The following is a 20138-nucleotide window of genomic DNA, read 5'->3' on the forward strand; positions in this document are numbered from 1 at the left end:
GAGTCTTATTCCATCCCACTTACAAATATGAATTCTTGAAATACTAGAAATATAAATATATTAAATAGTTATACATGACTTTTTATAAATCTGGGAGGGTCATGACATTCCCAAGAAGCAAATCCAAAAGCAATTGAAGAAAATACTGATTTTTTTTTTATGTGAAAATTTTAAGATTCTTGAATTAAAAGTAACAAACAAGCCAGGCATGGTGGTGCAGGCCTGTGATACTAGTCATTCAGGAGGCTAACACAGAAGGATCACAAGTTTGAGGCCAACCTGGGTCACTTTGTAAGACTGACTCAAAAAAAATAAAAGAATTTAAAAAGTAATAAAAGGTCTGGGAATGTAGCTCAGTGGTAGAATATTTGCTTAGCATGTGTGAGGCTCTGGGTTAAATCCTCAGTACCCACCCCCCCCACACACACACACACAAAAAAAACCCCACCAATTCATCATATGTGCATGTTCTCAGTCATTTGTCTTACAGAGTGTCCTGTAGCATATATTTTACTGATTGCATCCATGGTATTATTTAACTGGTTTATCTTTCCCTTGTATTTGCTTTAAATTGATAGTTATGTGTAAAGTCTTCGTTTGATTCAGGTTGATCTTTTTTAAAAGCAGAACTACTTTGAGAAATCAAGATGTGAATTAAAGGAAGGCTGAATTTTCAGTTACTCTGTGACGCAGAATTTCAGCAGCAGGATTACTGCTTCTCACTGAAATTCAATATTGGACAGTCAGAGTCTCTTAAAGACTCAGAAATTTGGGTGCATTGAAGAAAGAACAAGTTCATTGGAACCAAGTCATTATGGCAGTGGCAGCAGCAGTACTGGTTCACTACACAGGGAAGGGATAACACAGAGAAGTACAACCAATAAATTTGGCACGGAAAAACCTGTAGATTACAAAAGCAGCCTGAACTTACCTGATCTAGAGGCTACACAGCAAACTGGTATTTAAAAAGTGCTCTATGTTTCTCAACTGTCAAGGTGAGAGCTGAGGCAGGTGCCATCTTGAGGAGGCCAAGCTACAGCTTGTTGCTACAAAAGCCTGGGAGGTCACAACAAATATTGCTATACTGTCCCAGTAAGGGCCTATCATGTGGCCTGGGGTGTACCTAGCAGAACATTAGTGAAACAGGCACAGAGAAGATTGTACCCAGAGAGAGTCAAGTCAGAGATATGAAAGGGAGTGCAGCAGGCTTTCTCTTTGAGTCTGGTAACTCATATGACTAGATGAAGACAGTCAGGAAACTGAACAGGCAGGTGTGAGTACACTCAGAGATTAAGCCTGGGAGGGCCGCATTCATAGGCAGCAGAGTGTGTGAGACCTACAGAGGATTGCCTCCCCTGCCCCAAGAGTAAAATTCTTGGGAGACTCCTGAGATCCAGACTCCCAGCAGAGATCAGCATCAGCTTGGCCCTATGAGTGTATTGGTCTAATCTCTCCAGAGTAGATACCACCCAACAAAGTCCCCAAGGCCTGATTAGACCTAAGCCCCAGCTGCTGGAACTCCTCTCTAAGAACTCTGCAGCAGCCCCACCCTGGGAGTGCATCAATCTGGTCTTCCTGGACAAAACTCTGATTGACAGGACTTCCCATTCTGTCCTATCCCACACTGGTGTGAAGGAAAGCTAAGAAGTATTTCAACCAGCTTCAGTTTAAGGTCACTCCAGGTAGCAGCTCAATGAGCAACACAGAAAAAGGAAGTGGTTAACAATCACCAGCCCTTCTCTCTCTCCATAGCCCAAGAAGAAATGGAAAGAAGGACAGTTGGGCACAGGCAGTGATCATCCATCCTCATCAATAGTTTTGAAACAATTTTGACCACCTTAGTGACAATTCTTTTATTTTTCATTAAGAAACTTTTTTCCTTTTTTTTTTTTCTGTGTGTATGTTCTTGCTGTGCAGATTGGCTCATGGACACACACACGCACATACTTGTTTCCTTTTCCTCATTTTTAGCATTTTGTATGATAGTTACTTTTCCTTATCTTTTGAGGGTTAGGAATTTTTTAAATTTTGTTTTGTTTTGTTTTTGTGTTTCTTTCCCTTACTTCTCCTTCTCTCCTTTCTCTTCCCAATAACAACCAAATTCTCTTGTTCTCTCTCTTTACTTTGCTTTTTTTCTACTTATTTTTTCTCCTCCTTTATAATCACCACCACTTGCTATAAGTCTTCTGAATTCTCTCTGTTCACATTTTGAATATTTTAAACTTCTTTTAGCTTCCTATCACATTTCTTCTCTTTTAATAAATTGCATTCTTGCCATCTTTTAGAACTGTTTGGTATATAATTCTATTTATATTGTTGCAGTTATTAGTGCTATGGATGGCATAGTTGACACCCACTGTTTACTGCCAGGTCTAGTTAATGACTGTTTATTGCTTTGTAGTTGGCAATAGCAGACCACACATTCCTGTTTTTGTGATAATTAGTGTTGTAGATGTCAGAGTAGGCACAGGGTATTTATTTTAATGCTGCATATTGGCTGTATTGCTTGTTGCTACTGTTTGTTTTTCCCTTTTCTCTGTGGTGCTGACAATCTACAGGGATACTACAGGGTAGAGACCCTGTTGCTGATCTAAACCCAACCAAGTGACAGCTCACTTTGCTCCACACATAAATTAATCACACTCAAACTTCAGCAAAATTTTAATGCAAAGTATAGAAAAGAAAAATCCCATGGCAGGGAAGACTGTGCCCTAAAAAGGGCCACATAGAAGAGTGGAAGAAAAATCTATCCCAATAGATGCACAAAACCCAACACAGGAATACAAGAAATATGAAAAAACAAGATAACATGACACCTCCTAAAGTTCATAATTCACCAGTAACTGACTCCAAAAATAATCAAGTGGATGAAATATCAAATAAATAATTTAAAAGAATGATGATAAATCAATTATTTCAGAAGAACACAGAAAAACAGCTAAATGAATTAAGAAAGTCAATATAGGATATGAATGAGAAATTCAATAAGGAAATAGATACTGAAAAAGAACCAAACAGAAATCTTGAAAATGGGAGACAAAAGAATAAAATAAAATGTTCATTGAAATTCTAATAGACCATGGTAAAGACAGAATCTCAGAACCAGAAGACAAAGTGACTGACTTGGAACATTCACATGGTATTAAAGAATAGAAAATAAGTAACCATGACCAGAATATAGAAGAATTTTGGGACATTAAGAGACCAAAGTTAAGAGACATTGGAATTGAAGAGGGCTGAGAGAGGCAGGCTAATGGCATTGATAACCTCTTCAGGGAATAACAGAAAATTTTCTGTACCTTGAGAATGCAATAGATGGGATGCATTTAGACCCCCAAATAGACAAGATCCAAAAAGATCATCTTCACAACACATTACCATTAAAATGTCTAGCCCGGCACAGTGGTGCATGCCTGTAATCCCAGAAGCTCAGGAGGCTGAGGCAAGAGGATCACAAGTTCAAAGCCAGTGCCAGCAATGGCAAGGCACTAAGTAACTCAGTGAGACCCTGTCTCTAAATAAAATATAAAATAGGGCTGGGGATGTGGCTCAGTGGTTGAGTGCCCTTGAGTTCAATCCCTGGTACCCACCTCCCCCCAAAAAGAAATTAACAAAAATGGCAGGAGGTAATAAATATCTCTCTATAATATTACATGTAAATGGTCTCAAGCTTCCAGTTAAAAGACACAGGCTGACAGAATGGATTTAAAAAGCAAGACTCAACTGTATGTTGTTTGAAAGAGACTCACCTTACAGGTAAAGATGGCCATAGGCTGAAAGCTAAAGGATGGAAATTGATATTCCATGCAAATTAAGCCTGAAAACAAGCAGGAGTCACTACTCTCATATCCAACAAAGTGGACTTCAAACCAAAATTAATCAGAAGAGACAAAGAAGGTCACATCATACTGATAAAGGGAACAATTCAACAAGAAAATATAATCATAGTAAATATTTATGCTCCAAACATTGGTGGACCTAATTGCATAAGACAGAAACTACTTTATTTAAAGTCTCAGATAGACCGCCGAACAATAATACTGAGTGATTTAAACACCTCTCTCACCAATAGATAGGTCATCTAGACATAAACTCAGTAAAGACTCTTCAGACCCAAAAATATTGTAAATCAAATGACCTTAACAGACATCTATAAAATATTTCATCCAACAACAGCCAAGTATAATTTCTTCTCTTTTGTTTATGGAACCTTCTCCAAAATGGATCATATTTTAGGCCACCAAGCAACTCTTAGCAAATACAAAAATATTTATATAATTCATTGCATCTTATCTGATCATAATGGAATGAAATTAGAAATTAACAATTAAAAAACCTACAGAAATTACACAAACACATGGGGATTGAATAATACGTTTAAAAATTTTTTTTAGTTGTCAATGGATATTTATTTATTTATTTAGTTAGTTAGTTAGTTAGTTAGTTTTAGTACCAGGAATTGAACTCAGGGTCAACCACTGAGTCACATCCCCAGCCCTATTTTGTAATTTATTTAGAGACAGGGTCTCTCTGAGTTGCTTAGTGCCTCACTGTTGCTGAGGCTGGCTTTGAATTCTTAGGCTTCCTGTCTCAGCTTCCCAAGCTCCTGGGATTATAGGAATGTGCAATCATGTCCAGATTGACATTTACTTTTATTTTAATTTATATGTAATGGTGAGAATCGAACTCAGAGCCTCGCACATGCTAGACACCCTACCACTGAGGTACAATCCCAGTCCCATGAACAATTTTTAAATGACAAATGGGTAATAGAAAAATTCAGGGTAGAAATTTTAAATTCTTAAGATTAAAAAAGAACAGTGATACAACCTACCAGAACCTCTGGAACACTAGGCCATTCTAAGAGGAAAGTTTATATCTGTGAGTTCCTCCATAATAAAATTAAATAGATCTCAAATAAACCTAATGATACTTCTCAAGGCCCTTGAAGAACAAAAACAAATTCCAAAACCAGTATAAGGAAATAAATAATTAATATCACAACTGAAATCAGTGAGAGAATAAAAAAATCCAAAGGTTCAATGAAACTAAATAGTTGGTTCTTTGAAAAAAATAAGAAGTTTGATAAGCCCTTAGCCAAACTAATAAAAATAAAAAGAAGACTCAAATTAATAAAATTGAGATGAAAAGGAGAAATCATCACAGACATCGCAGAAATCCAGAGAATCATTAGGAACTATTTTGAAAACATGTATTCCAATAAATTGGAAAACCTATAAGAAATAGATCTATTTCTAGATACATATGAACTGCCAAAATTGAACTAAGAGGACATTAAACACCTAAGCAGACAAATAACTAGCGATGAGATGGGAGCATAATAAAAAAAATCATCCAACAAGAAAAGTCCAGAACCATATGGATTCTAGGCTGATTTTTTTTTTTTTTTTTTTTTTTCAGTGCTGGGGATTAAACCTAGGGCCTTGTGCTTAGAAAGCAAGCACTCTACCAATTGAGCTCTCTCCAGCCCCTCTAGGCTGAATTCTACCAGACCTTTACAGAAGAACTAACACTAATACTCCTCAAAATATTCCATGAAATACAAAGGAATAGAATATATTCAAATTCATTCAATGAAGCCAGTATCACACTCATACCAAAGCCAGATATGAACACATCAAGGAAAGAAAATTGCAGATTCATATCCCTGATGAACTTAGATGCAAAAATCCTTAATAAAATATTAGCAAATGGTATTCAGCAACATATTAAGAAGAACTGTACATCATGACCAAGCTGATTTTATCCCAGGGATGCAAAGATGGCTTAATATATGCAAATTAATAAATGAAATTCACCACATAAGTAGAATTAAGGACAAAAATTACATAGTCACCTCAATAGATGCAGTCAAAGTCTTTTACAAAATCCAGTACCCATTAATGATAAAAACACTGAAGAAATTAGGAATAGAAGAAATTTACCACAACATCATGAAGGCTATATATGACAAATCCAAAATCAACCTCATAATAAATGTGGAAAAACTGAAAACATTTTTTAAAAAAATCCTGAACAAGACAAGGAGGTCTACTTTTACCATTCCTATTCAATATGGTACTAGAAGTTCTATCCAGAGCAATTAGGTAAGAGAAAAAAATTAAATGGATAAAAATAGGATAGGAAAGGAAGAAGTCAAATTATCACTGCCACTGATATGATACTAGATTTATAAAATCAAAAAAAAACTCCCCTGGAAGCTGGAGAGCTAATAAATTCAGCAAAATAGCAGGTTACAAAATCAACATAAATATCAATAACTTTCCTATACACCAATAATGAATCTGCTGAGAAAAAATCAGAAAAACAAATCCCATTCACAATAGCCTCAAAAACAAAAATAAAAATAAAAACAAAAACAAAACTAAGAATAAATATAACCAAGGAGGTGAAAGACCTCCTCAATGAAAACTACAGAAAATTGAAGAAAGAAATTGAAGAAGACACAGATATTAAGATCTCCCATGTTCATGGATAGGCAGAATTAGTATTGTTAAAATGGCCATATAACTAAAAGCAATATGCAGATTCCATGCAATCCCCATCAAAACACCAATGACATTCTTCACAGAACTATAAAAAAACAGTCCTAAAATTCATTTGGAAGTATAAAAAGACCCAAAATAACCTAAGAAATTCTAAACAAAAAGCAATACTGGAGGCATCAAAATACCTGTCTTCAAAGTATACTATAAAGCTATTGTAGCAAAACCTGTATGGCGCTGGCCTAAAAACAGACACATAGACCAATGGTAAAAAATAAAATACACAGAAACAAACCCACACAGATACAGTCACCTGATCCTTAACAAAGGTGCCAAAAACATACATTGGAGAAAAGACAGCCTTTTTAACAAATGGTACTGGGTAATCTCTGTGTAGAAGAATGACATTAGACCCTTATTTCTCACCCTGTACAAGAGTCAACTCAAAATGGATAAACAACCCAGGAATTAGACCAGAAACTATGCAACTTCTAGAAGGAAACACAGCATCAATACTCCAACATAATCTCTCAGAATCATTTCTGTATAGACATGGCCATGTTTTTGGAGCTCAGCACCAAAGCCAAGATGCCCAATTTGGGCCTGGGCACCTGGAAATCTCCCCCAAACAAAGTCAAAGAAGCTGTGAAGGTGGCCATTGATGCAGGATATCGCCACATAGACTGTGCCTACGTCTATCAGAACGAGAATGAGGTGGGAGAAGCCATCAGAGAGAAGATCCAAGAGAAGATGGTGAAGCGGGAGGACCTCTTTATTGTGAGCAAGTCCTAAGGCCTCACTGTCACCCCCTGCAGTTGTGGTGCACCTTCTCTGAAAGGAACCTTGTGAAGGAGGCCTGTCGGAAGACCTTCAAGGACCTGAAACTGGACTATCTGGATGTCTATCTCATTCACTGGCCCCAGGGATTTCAGCCTGGGAAGGATTTATTCCCAAAAGATGATAAAGGCAACAACCTCATCAGTAAAGCAACATTCTTGGATGCCTGGGAGGTCATGGAGGAACTGGTGGATGAGGGGTTGGTGAAAGCTCTTGGAGTCTCCAACTTCAACCACTTCCAGATTGCAAGGATCTTGAACAAACCTGGACTCAAATATAAACCAGTGACTAATCAGATCGAGTGTCACCCCTCCCTCACCCAGGAGAAACTGATCCAGTACTGCCATCCAAGGGCATCACTGTCACTGCCTACAGCCCCCTGGGCTCTCCAGATAGACCTTGGGCCAAACCAGAAGACCCTTTACTACTGGAGGAACCCAAGATTAAGGAGATTGCTGTGAGGCACAAAAAATCCCCAGGCCAGGTTCTGATCCGGTTCCAGATCCAGAGGAATGTGGTGGTGATCCCCAAGTCTGTGACACCAGAACACATCATGGAGAACTTTCAGGTCTTTGACTTCAAATTGAGTGATGAGGAGAAGGCAACCATTCTCAGCTTCAATAGAAACTGGAGGATCTGTATCCTGACTGACCAGGCTCATTTGCCGGATTACCCCTTCAATGCCGATTACTGAAGATCAATCTCCAGTATTCTTGGATTCTTTCTCTTCGCTGAAGTGGAATTTGCTCTCCCGAGGTCTACCGTAGTCAAGTTTAGTGAAATCATACTGTGTCTGACCTTGTCAGAATCAAGGCAAAGTTTAAAAAAAAATTTTGTCGGTTCATTATAATTGTACAAAATATGATTTGTTATGCTCTAATCATACAAACATGCAACATTAGTTGCTCAAGCTCCTTCCCAGAACCTTCCTTTCCTTCCCCTCCTCTGTTCCCCAAGGCAAAGTTTTATTTAGATCCATATGTTGAACCAGGAGAAGACTTATCACATGGAAGTATGACTCAGATGAGCAAATGACTATTTCTTCCACTTATTTGATCTGAACGAGTGTTTGTTAAACAACCTGTCTCTGCTAACATTGAGGATGCACAAATAAAAAGAATTAAAAAAATGAAAAAAAAATACTCCAACATATAGGCACAGGCAGTAACTTTCTCCATAGGACCCCTAAAGCTTAAGATATAATGCCAAGAGTTAATAAATAGGATGGCATCGAATTAAAAGCTTTTTCAAAGCAAGGGAAACAATTAAGAATGTGAAGAGAGAACCTATAAAATGGGAGAAATTCTTTGCTACTCTTCCGACAGAGGATTAGTATCCAGAATAGATAAAGAACTCAAAAAACTTAAAACACACACACATATACACACACACACACATACATAATAATAATAGTAACCCAAAAATAATAAGAGGAGAACTTTCCTGTTCACATCCCACATGGTCGAGGGAGTGGGTACCTGTCAGAGGAATGGGCTGACTTCAAAATAAAAGCTATGAAAGTAATACAACTGGAAATAAAGACAAAAAGGCAAGAAATGTATATTTCCAAAGCAGGGGTATGACTGGTTAGCTGACCAGAGGGGTCTGACTTCTATCAAAGAAAAAGTCCGGGTTTGCTTTATTTATAGCAATACAGATCAAAGGGGATCAGTAGGTATAAGGTTTCAGTGTAGTAGGGGATCTTGGGTAAACAGGTTGCTTGGTGCTTGGCAAGTTACACCCATCTCTGGGAGGCTGTTTTTGAACATGGAGCTGGGGGCTAGGTCAGAGTGCCAGCATGATTTGGACTTTCTCAAACAGGGGAATTTCACTCAGGAATTCCCAAAAAAGCAACTTCCCTGCCTTAATGGCTCGAACATTGCCCAGTTCACATATGGCTTCCAACATAGCTTAATCAGTGGAAAAACACAGGCTCAGTCTGTGTGAAGTCCTGGTTCAATCCCCAGCACCAACAACCAAAATTAAACAAAATACTGTGGGCTGGGGATATAACTCAGTTGGTAGAGTGCTTGCCACACATGCACAAGGCCCTGGGTTCAATCCCCCACCGCCCTCGACACACACACACACACACACACACACACACACAAAAGGAAATACTGTAAGTTTTCAGAGAATTTTGGGGAACTGGGCATGCCTTTAATCCCAGTGAATCAGGAGGCCGAGAGAGAAGAAACACAAGTTCAAGGCCAGCCTCAGCAACTTAGCAATCTCCTGTCTCAAAATAAAAGATAAAAGGGTTGAGGATGTAGTTCAGTAGCACTGTGCCCCTGGGTCGAATCCCAGTGGGAGGGGGGATAAAAAAGTAACCCAATTAATTAATGGGCAAATGAATTAAACAGATACTTATCAAAAGAAGAAATACAAATGACCAACAAATAGATGAAAAAAATGTTCAACATAATTAGTAATTAGAGAAGAAATATGAATGATCAACAGAGAGATGAAAAAAATGTTCAACATAATAGTAATTAGGGAAATGTAAATCAAAACTACATTGAGATTTCATCCCACTCTGTAGGGGACGCACCCTAATGGCGGCTGCACCCTCGTAGCAACCTCTTCCTCATACGTGGCACTGCCTGATCCACCAACAGTTTACCTGGACTTCTTTGTACTGCCACTCTCCCCCGGAAATTGAAAAATGTGTTCTTACCCAGCAACTCCCTGATTGGCCTGCTCATCTCCACCCCCTACTGTCAGGGATTGGTTAGCAGAAGTTCGGTGAACGTGATCAGCTCGTGCTTGCCATTTAGTCCTATGGGACTCTCCCCTGCGTGATCCTCCGTGCCTTGCTGACCTTTAAGCTAATTGGTTCCCACCTAGTCCCCATCCTACATAAAAGCTGTGTAACTTCCTCACTAAAAGAGTTCCCTGCTGTGCTTCGTGCGCTGACAGACCTCCCGGCTCTGGTGGGTTTCCATTGCCGCTGACACTCATCATCCTGCTCGGCTACAGGCGGGCCCTGAGGAGATACATCGGACCTTGTTGCTCGACAGGGAGCAACACAACTCCTATTAGAATGGTTATCAAAAATACACCACTCCTATTAGAATGGTTATCAAAAATACAAACAGTGGGCTGGGGAGATAGCTCAGTCGGTAGAGTGCTTGCCTTGCATGCATAAGGCACTGGGTTCGATTCCCCAGCACCGCAAAAAAACAAAAGGGAAAAAAAACAAACAATAATAAATTCTGGAGAAGTTGTGAAGGAAAAGGACCACTTTTGCACTGCTGGTGGGACAATATATGAATACAACCACTATGGAAATCAAAACGGAGTTTTCTGTGAAAAGACTAACAATGAACCACCATATGACTTGACTATATCACTCCTCAGTGTCTATCCTAAAGAATTAAAGTCAGTATACTACAGCCAATACATACATACCCATGATTATAGCAACACAATTCACAATAGGGGAAGGTCTTCACAACAGGCCTAGGTGTCCATTAATGGATAAATGGATAAAGAAAAAAATATATATATCTATATACATACTTTAGTTAACTTTTTGCTCCTCTGACCAAAAGACCTGACCAGAACAATTTTAGAGGAGGAAAAGTTATTTGGTGCTCACAGTTTCAGAGGTCTCAGTCCAATTCCATTGCTCTGGACCCCAGGTGAGGCAGAATATCATAGAGAAAAGGTGTGGAGGAGGAAAGCAGCTGGAGACATGGCAATCAGGAAGCAGAAAGGGAGTTGGACTCACCAGGGACAAAATATAAACCCCAAAGGCACGCCCCCAGTGACCTACCTCCTCCAACCATACCCCACCTGCCTACAGTTACCACACAGGTAATACATATCAAGGGATTAATCCCTGATTAGGTAAAGACTCCCATAACCCAATTATTTCATCTCTTAAAGTTTTTGCATTGCCTAACACATGAGCTTTTGGGGAACATGTTATATCTAAACCAGAACAATGCACAATGGAGTTTTATTCAGTCATAAAAAATGAAATTATGTAATTTTCAGGGGATTAGGTAGAACTTGAGAATATTATGTTAAGCTAAATAAACCAAATTCAGAGTCAAGGATCATAGTTTTCTCTCATATGTGGAAGCTAGAGAGGAAAAAGGAAATGAAAGATGGGGGAATCTTATAAAAATGGAAGGAAGATTAGTAGAGGAAAGAGACCAAGGAAAAGGAAAGGAGGAAAAGGGGAATTACAGGGAATGATATTGTCCAAATTATATTGTAATGTATATATGTGCAAATATGTAATAACAAACCTCAGTATTATGTACAGCTATAATGTACCAATAAAAATATGGAAAAAATAAAAGCAAGACTACTTTATCAATGACATTGCATATTGCATACCTTGTTTTCCCAGGCTGGGGAGATAGCTCAGTTGGTAAGTGCTTGCCTTGCAAGCACAGGGCCCTGTGTTCGATCCCCAGCACTGCAAAAAAAAAAAAAAAAGGATACCCCATTTCAAAAATAAAAACAAAGTAAAAATAAAAGTGTTATTTCTTGAATGCCTAGTATTCCAAAATGTTATGACATCAACAAAAAAACATCATGAAAGGGGCTGGGGTGGTAGCTCAGCGGTACTAGTGCTTGCCTAGCACTGTGAGCACAAGTGAGGCACAGGGTTTGATACTCAGCACCACATAAATAAATAAAATAAAATTATTGTGTGTCCACTTACAATTCAATATATATATAAAAGAACATCATGAAAGAAAATTTAAAGTACTTTGAAGTTTTGGCATATATCTTACACACCCCATCAAATTATTTCACATTTTAGAACTTATTTTCAACTTTAATCTTTCAGGACATCATAACTTTTAGAAAATTGAGGTAATATAGTAGATACAGTTTTGAATATTGGTTTTCTTTCATATTATTTTATAAATATGGTTTCCTCTTTCTATATATTCTGGTGGATATAAAGTGTTTTGTGATATTAGTATTAAATAATTTAATCATCCATTAGTGGATTGATTCCAGATCTTTATTATTTTAAGTTCCACTGGCATAAGTATTTTAATACATATAAATTCTCTCTCTCTCTCTCTCTCTCTTCTTTTTTGTTTACTTCACTGAGTTAAAACCAGTTGGGTTCTGCTAAGTATTACTTAAATGTGTTTTCAGAAGGATTGTGTCAATTTACCTGGCCACTAGCCAGGTTTTAATATATCTGTTCCCCAATGCTTTGAACAGCGTTAGGTATTTAACTTTTGTTTCATTTAATAGCTGTTAATCAGGAGCATACTATATGTAATCTTTAATTTGCATTTCCTTAATTACAAAGGAAGTTAAGTCTTTTTCTCTCTCTCTCAATGCTGGGGACATGAAGTTATGTGTTTCAGGTGAATCTTTCTGGCAGCAAATGAGTGGTAGATTTGAAGGCACTGGAGCACATAAAATGAGCCTGTTTGTGTCCTTAGTCATTTATCAAAGGTTATAGATAAGACTATAAATAAGTTTTTGTGTAATATGCACATTTAACTCATTATCTTTCCTATTTTAAAACTATACACCTATTTTGTGACTCTCCTTTAAAATATTTTTTAAATTGTAGTTATAGGTATATAACATAATGTTTACCATCTTAACATTTTTTTTCCCCCTGGTACTGGGGATTGAACTCAAGGGCACTCTACCATTGAACTATGACCCCAGCCCTTATTTATTTATTTTGTGGTGCTGGGGATTTGAACCCAGGGCCTTGTGCTTACGAGGAAAGCACTCTACCAACTGAGCTATATCCCCAGCCCTATTTTTATTTTTATATTTTTGCAGTGCTGGGGATTGAACCCAGGGCCTTGTGTTTGCGAGGCAAGCACTCTACTAACTGAGCCATATCCCCAGCCCTTATTTTTTACTTTGAAACAGGGTCTCACTAAGTTGCCAAGGCTGTCCTCAAACTTGCCATCTTTCTGCTTCATCCTCCAGAGTAGTTGGGATTATAGGCTGCACCACCACCCCCAGATGGAATAGAGATATCCTAGTGACTGGCAACTTCTAGAAGAAATGCTAGGACTTGGGCTGGGGAGATAGCTCAACTGGTAGAGTGCTTGCCTCGCAAGCACCAGGCCCTGAGTTCGATCCCCAGTACCAAAAAAAAAAAAAAAAAAAAAAAAAAAAAATGCTAGGACTTTGTGTCATGTGGAAGAGTAAAACATAATTCCTAACCTGGGAGACTAGATAAATGGAAGCCAGGAAGAACAACCTATCTCGAACAGAGGTAATAAATACAATTTGGCATGTGATTTGCTGAGAATACTAACAAAATATACTGGTGGAGATGTCAAATTGGCATTTTTCTTTTCTTTTTTGTGGTGCTGGGGATCAAATGGAGGGCCTCACATATGCCAGGCAAGCACTCTACAGCTGAACCACACTCCCAACCCTCAAATAAATACATGTTTGAAAATGGGGAAAGAAGTTGGACTGAGAATGCGTAGACATGGTAGGCAGCTACTTAGTATCACCTAATACAAGTGACTAATATTATGTAAACTTCCAAAGCCCCACCCTGAGTTGTCCGTCTTGCTCGCACCATAATATGGTTACCACTTCTTCTTCTTTTCTCCTGAGTCTTTCAGGAGGGCTAACTGTCAGCACAAAAGATGAACTTGGAATTTTTATCCTGGAGAAATAGAGTATCACCTAGGTTTTCAGAGTGAGGATTTCATCCATGTAATCTCTCATGCAATGAATCTGTCTTTCCTTTTTTTTTTTTTTTTGGTACTAGTTATTTAACTACGGGGTTATTTACCATTGAGACACATCCCTATCCCTTTATATTTTTTTTGAGACAGGGTATCACTAAGTTGCTTAGGGCCTTGCTAAATTGCTGAGGCTGGTCTTGAACTTGAATCCTCCTGTCTCAGCCTCCTGAGTTTCTGGGATTACAGGAGTGAACCACTGCACCTGGCACAACAAATATTTCTTGAGTATACACTATGTGCCTAGTGTTAGGAGATTGATGTTAAGCAAATACAGAATTCCATTTGTGAATCTCAAGGACTAGTGAAGATAACAGGCATTGATCAAGAAATTACAAAAACAACCATGTAATTGTAAACTCTCATTGAAGGAAAGAAATACCATGCTATGAGAGCAGTAATAAGAGTACCAGACCAAAGGTTAGGGAAGGTTTCCCCTAGGAAATAAATTCTGGAAATTTTCCTTCTTTCCCACTTCCACACACACCTCCCCCAAGCCTCATCATTAAATTTCACAAGGAAAGGTAAAATAGTTTAATTTGAGAGAAATATAAGACTGAGTACCCTTTTTCTATGCATTTGTAAACTTCCAACTTACATGTGTCTAGTCCATAATATCTTGTCACTGACATTACCTGAATTGGAAACTGATCCCAACCTTGATAGGCAGACAAGTATAACTATTTGCATTTTGCTGTTGAACAATGTTGAATCTGAGAGGTTAGGTAACTTGCCAAAAATCACATGGCTAGTAATTAATGGTGGGACTGGGACCTGAACTCAGATTTCATACAGACTGTTGCTATGGTTTGAATATTGTTTGAGTGTAAAGATACATTTGCTAGGAGCATGGTACTTCATGTAATGGTATTGAAGTGATAGGGTCTTTAATAGATGATTATATCATGGGGCATCTAATCCTACCCTTGGAAGGAATTAATGTAGTTCTTGTAGAGCTTGGTTAGTTCCCACAAGAGTGAATTGTTATAAAAGAGTAAGCCTGGCCCCTCCCTGTTCTCTTGCTTCTTCTCCCACCATATGATCCCTCTCAGATATGCTCCTGAAATAAGATGCCATCCACCATATCATGGTGCAGCTAGAATAGGCTAACCAGGGGTATGACTGCCAGATCTTGGATATTTTTCATTTATCCAGTAACCAGCCTCAGGCATTTTGCTATAGCAACACAAAACAACTAAGACAATGGTTTTATTCTTATACTATTTATCCTTTTCATTCATCAAAACCATGTTGATTACCCTGAGTGTCAATCCACATATGGAGCAATCAGGAGCCACTGAAGGATTTTACACAGGAAAGCAGCATGATTTAACTTAGGCTTTACCAAACATTTTCTAGGTAATAGGACAGAAAGTGTTGGTTTTCAAAGTATTGTCTGGGATTATCTATGGAGTCAGAATCTCTTGAGTTGGGGCTCAGGAATCTGGCAATCAGATGGGTCTGTGAACTTTTTTTCTGATTCCAGTGTAATAAAAAGAGAAGCACTGTATTAAAGAAGGCAGTGGTACAGTCAGTTAACATGACTACAATGGTGGTTGCAATAACCAGATGAAAGGTGAGGAGGTGCAGAGAGAAAGGAATGCACATTTGGGTCATTCAGATGGCATGGACAGGATTTTCTACTCCGCCCTTCCATAGACAGGGGCTAAGGTTAAGGAAGTGGAATTGAATCCTACCTGGATTCCTCTGGTTCCAGAGCATTTGGACTTTTCTGCACCTAGTTTCTTATTTACATAACTTGATTTAAAATATTTTGATTTATTTTTCTTAGCACTTTCCATCTTATCTCTAACTGCCCTCAAGTCTTGTAGTTCTCCTTTGCTTTCATAAAGTGTAGGAGAGAAATAAGAAAGAGTAAGGTAAGGTCTTAAAAGTTTTAAAACATTTCTTTTTTTTTGGACCTAATACACAGGGGGAAAAGAATTAGATTTTATTAACAAGCACAGACTGAAGAGAGAAAACAGCAGGCCTCGGGGAGATGCACTGGATCTCTGGTTCCTTGAACCCTAGGAGGCCTTTGGGAAACCCAAAGACAATAATTTCAGAAGCCCAGGGGGTGACCCCATTTCCTCTGCAAGGTTATTACTGGGTGTCAGACAGGAACAGTTCAGGAATTCAGGAAACTGTAAAGAAACCACAACAGCTTCAACAACAGCCTCCTCAAACATCAACATCAACAACCTCAATAATGAAATTGATTAGAGTCCATCTCCCTTCACCCACAACCACAGATCCAAAGCTAGCAGGCGGAAGGGATTACAAGAGCTCTTCGTTGTTCAGTTTGGTTTTTTCTCATCCCACGCCTATTTTTCCCAGAATCTCAAGGATACTGGAAACTGCCGCCCCCATCTCTGGGTGAGGGGACCGAGGCCAAGGACACCTCCACTTTATTCTCACTGCCAAGAAGGTTAGGATTAAAGCAAGCTGAGGCAAAGGTTACGGTCGGCAGAGCCAGGAGAAGACTGGTCTGTCTGGGTTCTCTGCGAGGTCATGGAGGACGAACCAAACAGGTGCTGGTGGAGGTGCTGGTGGAGAAAAGGGTGGGAAAGTGGGCGGGGCCAGGGTCTACTACGGGATTCGGGGCCGGGTGGGATGGGCGCCTAGGGGCGGTGCCCTTGGGGATGTTGGATCAGAGCGAAGGGTGCGGCCCAGAGGCGGGACAAGAGCGTATCTCGGTCAAGATTGGATAACAGCCGAGCGCGGGGAGGGGGCCGAGCGCAGCCAGGCCTGCAGCTCAGCAATTCGCGTTATATACCCCTGTGGCGTCGGCGGCGGCACGAGCCGCTGGACTGTAGCTCACACCTGTTCCAAGCTCCTTGTGCCTCGCCCAGGAGTTCTTTCTGTCCTGGCTGCGTTCCGTCCCGCCCTGAGGTTCATTCTGTCCTCGGCCCCGCAGCCTCTTTACAGCCCTCCAAGCTCTGGACCTGGACGCCTGCAGAACAGGATGGTCACAGCTATGAATATTTCACGCGAAGTGGAGCTAATATTCCAGCCCTATAACTTCGAGATGTTCCCGGACTTAAGGCCCTTTTTAGAGGAATACTGGTGAGACCTGATGGGGAAGGACCATGTGGGGGGCCAGACCCCGATGTTTGGTGGGGGTGAGGCGTGGGGGGTTAGGGGTAGGCCGAAGGCCAGCAATGATTTTCTTAAAGAGCAAAGTTAGAGGATTTCCCATACTAGCTCCAACCCATCATTGTCCAGGCAGGTAGGGTGGCACATTGAAGAGATTAGAACTGGAAGAAAGGATGCAGAAATGAGGATGGGGAGAGGGGTGTGGGAGGAGACAGAAGCCGAAGAAAGAATGTAGAGAGAACCGGTAGCTGAGAAATGAGGTTGACTGGAACCCCTCTTAGATAACTCTCCCGTGTCCTTTGGCTGTGTGCCAGGAACAGCCTGCTCTACTCCTTAATCATGCTCCCTAAACGCCCCAGCGTCTTTGCTGTGTCGAAGGAAGCAAATTCAGGGAGTGTTTCCAAGCTTTCACCTGGCTCGCTGGCTTAGCCCTAAAGCTCCCCGGAGGTGTCTGTGGGTTGACTTTGTGCTCAATTTGTCACAACCCACCAATGCAGAAGCTATTGCCACATTCTTACACCACAACCCTGGGTCATGTCTAAGCATGGGCCAATGGTTATCAGTTCCCAACTGGAAAAAAAAAAGCAATAATCACAGAGACCTTGGATATAACCCCTACCCTGTGTTATTATAACATGGTCAGGAGAGGACCCCCACCATCTTTGCAAATAAGAAAACCAAAATCTCACATAGCTAGTAAGCAGCAGACAGAGCTAGAACTCTAACCTGGACATTAACCTGGACAGATGAGTGGGCATTCCTCTGACTAACAGCCACCCATGAGCCCATCTCCTCTGCCTTCTGCCTGCCAGGGCAGCCTCATTCCTCATAGTTCTGATCTACCTGCTGCTCATTGTTGTGGGGCAGAACTACATGAAGGCACGGAAAGGCTTCAACCTGCAGGGACCTCTCATCCTCTGGTCCTTCTGCCTTGCAATCTTCAGGTAAGGTAGTCCCTCCTCTCACCTGCTTCTTAGACCTCCATTTCATCCCTTAAAGCTTTCCAGAAACCTCAGTTTCATTGACTCCCAACTTCCACCCTCTTCTGTATTGCCCTCTTTTCCTTCTTTCCTAAACCCCAACCTGGCAATCCCTGTTCCACCCCTTTTGCACTCATGGAGTCTGTACTTCCTCAGCCAGGCATGGTGGCACATGCCTGTGATCCCAATGACTCAGGAGGGGGAGGCAAATAATCACAAGTTCAAAGCCAGCCTCAGTAACTTAGCTAGGCCCTAAGCAACTTAGCAAGATTCTCTCTCAATGTAAAAAATAAAAAGGTCTGGGGATGTGCCTCAGTGGCTAAGCACCCCTTGGTTCAATTACCTGTTTAAAAAAAGAAAACCCTCCTCTAATACTCTCAGCAACTAATGCTAACACCCTTTTCCAAAACTGTCCCAGCTTTCCTTCCCATGCTTCCTTCCCCCAAATCCTTTGATTTTCCCCAAATTGCTACTCACTTCTCAGGCTCCCAATCCTAAAAACACTAAGTCTCAACTCCCTTCACATTCCGTGGTCTTTTCCAATCCTCATTTCCTGTGAAATACTGAATGAATCTACCAAATTGGCTCCAGGATCTCAGAATCTGATCTATCCCCCTGAGAGGGTAAGGAGGTGAAGGAACTTGAGACTTGGTAACCTTGTCAAGCCAGGGGAAAGGGTGGATTGATGCCTTTCTTTCTCTGTTCCATTTCAGTATCCTGGGGACAGTGAGGACATGGAGCTATATGAGTACTGTGCTACTAAAGGGGGGCCTACAGCAAACTGTGTGCTTCAAAAACTACATTGAAAATGACTTAGTCAGATTCTGGTCCTGTGTCTTTCTTCTCAGCAAGATCATTGAACTCGGTGAGTGGCAAGGCTCTGTCTCTCTGGTGTTCAGTGAACTGTACCCTTCCTTGGAACCCTCACCTCCCATCATATGGAGAATCCCTTTCCCACTCCTGGGTTCTAACAACACATGTCACCTAAGACCTTCTTCAGATTGTCTACCACAAAGATTCTCCTCCCCACCTTGAAAATTCCTCCTGGGTCCCCACACCCACTGTAGAGGGTGGTCCTAGCACTGGGTGGTTTGCCAGCTATAACTTCTTATCTCCCAGGAGACACAGCCTTCATCATCCTGCGTAAGCGACCACTCATCTTCATTCACTGGTACCACCACAGCACAGTGCTACTATTCACAAGCTTTGGATACAAGAACAAAGTACCTTCAGGTGGTTGGTTCATGACCATGAACTTCAGTGTGCATGCTATCATGTACACCTACTACACTCTGAAGGCTGCCAAAGTGAAGTGCCCCAGCATGCTTGCAATGCTCATCACCAGCCTGCAGATCCTGCAGATGTTTATGGGAGCCATCCTTGGCATCCTGACTTTCCTCTGGAGGCAGGAACAAGGATGCTACACCACAGTGGGAGACTCCTTCTGGTCCTTTGTCTTATATGCCTCCTATTTCATCCTCTTTGCCCACTTCTTCCGCCAAACCTACTTCAGGCCCAAGGTCAAAGCCATGACCAAAAGTCAGTGAAGAACTGGAGAGAAAGAGCCTCAGATTCCCTCTTCCAAAAGGGCACTGAGGGTTTGGGCTTAGGTTTGGGAGTGATTAGGGAGCCTTCCCTGGATGATTCCCCCCACTCCAGGAGGTGTGCCCCAAGGTGGCGGGAAGTTATAACAGACAAGAGGTGTCATCTCTGGGGTTAGGGTGTGGCCTAGTACTTCGATGAATAAGGGAAGGCCACGGAAGCCCTGGGAAGGAGATAGGACTAGGTGGGCTCCCAGAGCTGAGTTATTTATATTTCTATCCAGAAATCTTTTTTCTTTTTGTTCTGTTTTAAAATTAAACATGGCAAACCAGATGGGAGATGGAGCTCAGGGATTTGGAGGAAGAAGTGGGCTCCTGTGATGGGAGAAGGCTGCTGGCAATATGGTGATCTGCAGGTGGGAGGCTTGAGGGGTGTGAGGAAGGATGAGGCACACACACTCAATAAGA

General features: G+C 40.7%; 1 protein-coding gene and 1 pseudogene across 1 annotated transcript; both read left to right on the forward strand.

Annotated features, from left to right (window-relative positions):
* The first annotated feature begins 7058 nt into the window (after positions 1-7058).
* Positions 7059-8037, forward strand: LOC124985307 (aldo-keto reductase family 1 member B10-like; annotated as a pseudogene).
* Positions 8038-16866: 8829 nt separating this feature from the next.
* Positions 16867-19837, forward strand: Elovl3 (ELOVL fatty acid elongase 3). Its single transcript, XM_047554460.1, has 4 exons — positions 16867-17119; positions 17962-18093; positions 18843-18994; positions 19249-19837. Exons 1-4 carry the CDS (start codon positions 17019-17021, stop codon positions 19674-19676), a joined length of 813 nt encoding a protein of 270 aa, XP_047410416.1. The 5' UTR covers positions 16867-17018; the 3' UTR covers positions 19677-19837.
* The last annotated feature ends 301 nt before the right edge of the window (positions 19838-20138 follow it).

The sequence above is a fragment of the Sciurus carolinensis genome, chromosome 5 (genome assembly GCF_902686445.1).
Source record: "Sciurus carolinensis chromosome 5, mSciCar1.2, whole genome shotgun sequence".
In the NCBI taxonomy this organism is placed as follows: domain Eukaryota; kingdom Metazoa; phylum Chordata; class Mammalia; order Rodentia; family Sciuridae; genus Sciurus; species Sciurus carolinensis.

Coding starts and splice junctions, on each gene's coding strand:
- Elovl3 (XM_047554460.1), top strand. CDS start 17,019: ATGGTCACAGCTATGAATATTTCACGCGAAGTGGAGCTAATATTCCAG. Junction 17,120..17,961: donor CCCTTTTTAGAGGAATACTG/GTGAGACCTGAT, acceptor TCTGCCTGCCAG/GGCAGCCTCATTCCTCATAG. Junction 18,094..18,842: donor TTCTGCCTTGCAATCTTCAG/GTAAGGTAGTCC, acceptor GTTCCATTTCAG/TATCCTGGGGACAGTGAGGA.